Raw genomic sequence first — 6,672 nt, 5'->3', positions numbered from 1 at the left:
TTTGCTCTTTATGCACTTCTCAGTTAACATGTCAAGCCACTGTGGCTCTTGTATTTTCTGTGCATGAGACCTGCTTCTATTCTAATGTTTTTCTTTTCTTCTTGTTTTCTTTAAGGCAGATCACAAACTTTTAAAGACAATAAGCACCTTCTACTCTTCAAACTCCTTACTCCCATCTTCCACTCATATTTTATTAAAATTTCATCTCATCTGAAGTCATTCTGGGTATTTTGTTTATAATGCAAGTGTAATGCTATTTTAATGAGTGTTTGTACAGTATTGGTCCTTTAGTTAAATTATGTAAAAAACAGGTGCATTGGACATGGGCAATAGGAAAATAAGTTTGTTTCAGGAGCCCAATTGCTATGCTGATGACTACAGTAACAATACTGACAGGGATTTGCTGATTTTTTTGAGTAGGATCATTTTTGCAGTGAAGGGATCCTGGAAACACAGATTCTGAGTATTCTTCCACTGCAATTTGCTGGAGATCTTTTATTTATTCCAAATATGTGGATCTCATTTACATAGATCAGAGAGAGCTAAATTTGCAGATAGCTGCAGAAACCCCAGTAAGTAGGCTTTCTTCTTTGTTACTATTGATCACAATTAATTTTTAGCCTAAGGCTAGTTTTCACCATTTTGTACTTGTGTCCTGAACGTTCTATTTGAAATACCTTACAACCTAGAGACACTCCACCATATACAGCTGATCTAATTCAGAAAGACTTTGCTACCAGTTATCCTTGCACCTTAATCAAGCCAAGTGAGAGAAAGACTCTGCTTGACTTCACCATGCTTTGGCTCAGATTTGCAGATCCTGGTGTTTAAAGGTATTGGAGCGCCTGAGGGAGCAGGAAGTACCTTGTGGATTTCCCAATTGTCATAAAATATGACCCAAGCCCCAGATGATTCACTAACAATTCCTTTAGTGATGTTTTAACTAGAAGTATGGATTACACTCATACTTAGCCCTTGCTGTTAGATAATATTGCAAAGGGTACTAATACGAATGACAAGAACCTATACCCATGTAGGTATCTTCCACATTAACACCTTTAACTTAATAGCGTCCAGCTAATTTTAAAGAAATGCAAGGCTGGACATGGCATTCAATATTTGTCATACAATTCAAGGGCAGTTTCAATAACAGAAGGCTTCCATTTTGCAGACTGCACTTTGGAACGCCGTGCCAAAACAACATGCACAGTTTCGTTGACACAGTATTAACTATCATCCAAGACTAAAGCTTATTCCTCCACCGTTAACAGTGGCCTAAATTACCGGGAGTGTTGAACAGTGCTGCTCTATTCAACAGTATTCTCTACTATTCTTGCTATAAATTTGCTTACAAAGTAACTATTTTACGCATCTGTTGTAAATGGGAAAGGGTATTTCAGTTTAATAAAAACTCTTTATTATGATGTACAGCCATTATTAATGGATTATGCTTTTAATCCACTTTGTCACATAAATAGAAAATCTATGGTTTGATAGGATTAAGCATTTATCAACGATTTTTTTTAATTATTATTAATGCTTTTCAAACACAGAGTTATTTTCTCAGATTTTTTTTTTTACTAGTAAGTGTTTTAACTTCTTCAAAATAAATGTTTATTTTGGACTTTAAAGCCAAGGAGTTGCTGCTTTTCCAACAGATCATTGACTCACTCATACACCCATTAAATTCAATGGGAAGAGCAGCATGGCCCAAGAAAATAATCTGTAAAAAAAACAAACTCATATTCTGTCAACCCAATAGACATTAAAGGAATTAATTGCAAATCTCACAATTGAGGACAGTTGAAATGACATGGCATATAAAGATATCTTTAATAATTATCTTGACAATTTCTAATCACATTTAAATTCCTGAAAGTTATCAAAACATTTGAGTAATCTGAGCTTGAGATGTTTTGTGTTTACTCAGAATTCAAAGAGCTCTTTTCAAGTGAAAGGTAGAAACAGCTTTGAAGAGAAATGACAAAGGAGTGAGGGGAACCCTAAACAAATCATACTTCTGATTTAAGTATTATGTCCTTAATGTAATCTTCCACATTTCTCATATTTTTTACAGACTTTAAACAACACATTCAGTATTGACATGAGAGTAAAATAGTTATCAAGTAATTTTTCTGAGTACTATCTTAAGCATAAATTGTAAAATGACTCTGTATGTTTTGCCTGTTTTAAATGTATAGTTGTATAGTTTGCCTTTTAGTCTCTGAACCATGCCATTGGAAATTATTTGCAATATTCACAAAGACTTCCTCATCCCTGCTCCCAGTGACAGAAAAGACATACTATTAATTATTTTGATGCAAATGAGGTAGCAGTTAATCATCTGTTTTAAAAACAGGGTGCTCGGGCATTATTTAATTCCCTAAACCAGCAAACCATGCATTTGTATTTATACAAATTGATCTCGCCATTGTCATGTTTAAAACAAAGCATATACTAAATGCAGTGCATTCTGGCCTTTAAGCTCTTCCCTCTTCTGTGTTCGTTTGCATTCAGATAATTTTTAAAGTTTGATTTTTCTGTCTTTTCTCCCAGCCACAATCCTATTAGCTTCAACAGGCTTGCCCGTACCATACCAGGAAGGCAGGATTAGGCCCTTAATTTGTAACAGAGCCCAAGTTGATGCAAAACCAGCACATATAAAAGCATTAGAAGTTAAAATACATAGTAGGAATACAACTCTGGACTGGATTAAGTGGTCATCTCAATGCAGTTCTATACAATGCCTCTCTCAAGATTTTGAGGGGGGTCTCCAGGCTCTACATCAATAAAAATTCAAAATATCCCTACTAATGAGCATTCTTCTGCTTTTAAACATGCAAGAAAAAAAACACTGAATGGAAATATTAATCAGCGTCAACATGAAGACAAAAAGATTATTGATCTTAAAAGTAGTATTATTTTGGAATCTGCTTATATGCCCATAGAGAGAAATCTGCTGAGCAAACAGAGGATGACAGGGCTCTGCTGAGCAGTAAGCCTAGAAAGTAAAATACTTAAAAAACTGATTGCATAGCATGCTTTACACAATAAGAAAGATAATAATAATAATAATGTGGAAGAATAGAAGGATGTTTTGAATTGAAGACAATGCTTTAGACTTAAAGTTCTAGAAGCGAAATATCCTTACCCCACTTTACAGAAAATAAGCACAATACATGAGGGGAAAAATACACAGGCTGTGTTATTCTAAACCTACTTTGTATCACGGTAATGTTTAACTATTCTTAGTTGTTAACCATCATTAAAATTGTTAAGAGAATGGCAAATACGTTCACAGAACAGACTGGTTGAGTTTATTTTTTTTGATTTCCAGGAGTTTTGGGGAAGTTCCGGTCTAAGAATTCACATCATCACGTGGTGAAGTGAGACAAAGCACTTGACACTTTGGATTTCACTACTAGAAACTCCCTCTGAAGAGACCACATGATGTGCATTAATCATATTTTGAGATTAGGGACATGAGGCTTACTTCATATGACAGCGTGGGCTACATGTTGATCACACTGTACTGTTAGCCAAGAAACTTGCCGTGTGACTTGAGGCTGCTTATTTCCCTGTCTGTGAAACAGCACTGCTTACTCAGACCGAAACAGGAGGAGAATAAAGCGCTGGGCAGGAAAGCAATGTTTGTGGATAACATTGCTTTAACGAGGAATCTTTTTGACCTTTAGGGCAGGCGGCTTCCAGAAGTGCCGAATGATCCCTCCTTTGCCCTTCAGCGCATTTCTTCATTGTAATGAAGTGTTGTGAGCTCCTTTCCCTTGAGTTTACTAAGCCTTTGCTAAATTAGTTGCATCAGATTAAACTGATTGCTATTATCTTTGATTCTTTTTTTTAAAATTTTTTTCATTTTGGCCAGGGAGAGGATAACACAGGACCCATCACGGGTTCTAAACACGCAATTGAACGCGCATCACTATTAATTATTTTTTAGCTCCCGATTTGAAATACTGACATCCAACCTGCATCCCGAGCGCAGAACTAGAAAAGCAGCCCGTGCCCCGAGCAGGTGCAAAGCGGGGGAAAGCGAATGGGAGGGGTGGGCTTGCTGGGCCCCCCCGCCAGCCCCGCCGCCCGTACCCCCTCTCTGCGGGCCCTCCCGCCGCCCAGCGGGTCCCGGGGCAGCGCCCGCTCCGCCGCCGCCGCCTCCCGGTCCCGCCGCGGGCAGGCGGGATGATGGAGCCCCCCGCCGCCGCCGCCTGCGCCTCCTGCCGCCGCCGCCCCTTGCCGCCGCCCCTGCTCTGCTTCCTGCTCGCAGCCCTCTGCCTGCCGCCAGGTGAGCGCCCGACGCGGGAAGGGGACACCGCGACCGCCCCGTCTCGGCCGCCCGTAACTTGGCGGAGGGAAGGCTGGGGCCGCAGGTGGCGGTGCCCGCCCGCGGCTCGCTGCTGCCGGCGGGGCCGGCCGCCCGCCCTCTCCCTCCCTCCCTCCGCCGGAGCCCTCCACACCTACTGCGGGGTCTCTGCGTGGCCGTTGGTGCCCTCCGTATCCCGTTTCGCCGAGCGGGCGCGGGGTTGCTCCCCTCCTGCCCCCGGAGAAGGCGTTCGGCGGGGTGGGCTGGCGCCGCTTCTCCTGAGCGGAGAGGAAGGGGTTGCCCCGGCGGTGCGGGGAGCGAGTGGCGGCGGGAGGCGCCGGTCTGGTTTTTCCCCGTGGGGAGCGGTGGTGGGGTCCCTCCGGGGCGTTGTCACCGGGCAGCGGGGAGAGCTCGGCGCGGCGCCCGTTTCACTTTCACGCTGGGCGGCACGTCTCCGCAGCCTGCCGCCCTCCCAACTTGGGCCGCTCAAAGCTTCTCCCCGCCCGGAGTGCCACCCGTGGCCGGATGCCCACGGGGCCGACGGGCAGCCCGCCGCTTCGGCGGTGCCTGGGGGGAGCGCCGTCGGCGTGGTGCTGCCGGGAGGAGCGGCCCCGCTGTCGGGTTCCCCGTGGGGCAGCGCCGGTCCCGTGCGTGGGGGGCAGCGCTGCGTGGGGTGCGGCCGCTCCCCGGCGGAGCGGGTTCGCGTGGGTAACTTCTTCCTTCCCCCCCTGCTCAGTTGAAGCACTCTCTCAAGGCGCTAGGGAAGCGCGAAGGAGCAGAGAATGCTAAACACCCTAATTGTTCTGGGAATATTTTTGGCCGTGAGGTGGTTGTAGGCTTTATTTTGTAAATATTGAGCGGAAAGTGAAGTCTGAGGGAAAAAAGCTGTGAAGTGAGGAGTTCCGCATTCAGCGCGGGGACCGGCTCATTATTCTTGTAGAAAGAGCGTCAGCCTGTGGTAACATCCTGCATTGCTTTAAGAAATGGCTTTGCCTTTATGTGCAACGGCGAAGGGTTTGCAGAAGTGGTGGGAGTTGGTGGTTTGTCATTCCTGGCCCCTTCCTTGTTATTACGTGCTCCCCGGTTAACCATTTGCAGGGAGTATGTGCTCATCGAAACGAAAGATCAGAGGAGACCTTCTTACTGGATGTATTCCTGTCTATTTTGTCCGAGCTCTAGTGAAGTAGAAAACGGGCTACACCAATAAAATAAGGCTGATGAAGCTTTAATTTCAATTAGAATAGCAAAAATGCACCGAACAGAAGGAAAAGCAACATAAGCCATACATCAGGCTGCTCTGCCAGGCTTTTGCTGTGGCAAATACCTCTAGGATGTAGACTCTACCAATGAGACTGATATTTTTTAATACCGGCTTCCGCGAGGTAGAGAAAGTTTTTAGGAAAGATTGTTCATTTTATAAAATCTTAAAGGCATGTAGAGTATCCAGAGAAATAAGCACCTCAGTTTCTCAGAAGCAAGACTTGTCCCCTGTGGAGAGATTTATCCCAGTAAATACTAAATGATCTCGCTGATTGTGCGATTCTCTACATTTTCCCATTGAAGGAAACATGAAACCATGCAATGTTTTATCTCAAGGGTTGTGTTGATGGAGGTGTATAAAAAGATGAGACTTCACTACCTATGATCTAAATGGGTTGGAGGCAGATTTACCTCGTTCTTTCTGCTCTTCATTTCTTCCTTGCCCCCTCAAGGAAAAGCTCAGGCTAACTGTATAAGGAAATACACAAGGGGAGAAACCAGCTCTATCTCAGCTTAGAAACTTTCCCCGTTGTACTGAAAATGTCTGGAAATCATAATATAAGATTTATGCCTCCAGTCCTCTATTTATTCTGAGGAGTATAAAAGATGCTAAATATAAAAATATCTATAAAAAACTTGATATTACTGTATGCTTCACATTTCTTTCTCCTTGCTATCTCAGCTATTTTAGATGGCAGCTAATTTGCTATCATCTACAACAAATTCTGGATATATTACTCTATCATGGTGCTTGGCTTGTGGGAGTTCCATTTCAGGTTTGCATTTGGAAAGCAATAGACAAGCTATTAAAAGCATATTAGAAGTTTATACACACCAGGTCTAGGTATCTCCAGCAATATTCAAGCTGACTGGGGTGCCTATGAGAAATTTTGAATTTCTGTCTTCACAGAATAAACTGCCTAGGAAGATACCTATTTAAAAAAAAATAACAGGAGGGGGTCCAAATACATGTTTGGTACTAGGAGACGAGCTCTAGGTCAGACTAAATGAGTACACCAACTAAATCTCATGGTTTTCTACAGGAAGTGACTGTATGTGAAAGGAAAGTCAACTCTTAATCAGGAGCTAACAGT

At 43.4% G+C, this 6,672-nt stretch overlaps 1 protein-coding gene across 2 annotated transcripts in view; it reads left to right on the top strand.

Annotated features, from left to right (window-relative positions):
* The first annotated feature begins 4,178 nt into the window (after positions 1 to 4,178).
* ALCAM (activated leukocyte cell adhesion molecule) overlaps positions 4,179 to 6,672 on the top strand; it is a 133,118-nt gene continuing 130,624 nt past the window's right edge. For both annotated transcript variants that reach the window (XM_014947349.1, XM_014947348.1), the window contains exon 1: positions 4,179 to 4,300. In XM_014947349.1, coding sequence (XP_014802835.1) covers positions 4,198 to 4,300 — 103 coding nt within the window. In that variant the 5' untranslated portion in view covers positions 4,179 to 4,197. The remainder of the gene's footprint in view (positions 4,301 to 6,672) is intronic.

The sequence above is a fragment of the Calidris pugnax genome, unplaced genomic scaffold, assembly GCF_001431845.1.
Source record: "Calidris pugnax isolate Ruff unplaced genomic scaffold, ASM143184v1 scaffold95, whole genome shotgun sequence".
NCBI lineage: Eukaryota > Metazoa > Chordata > Aves > Charadriiformes > Scolopacidae > Calidris > Calidris pugnax.
The sequence above is the reverse complement of the archived record's forward strand: the minus strand, read 5'-3'. Positions and strand labels throughout refer to the sequence as shown.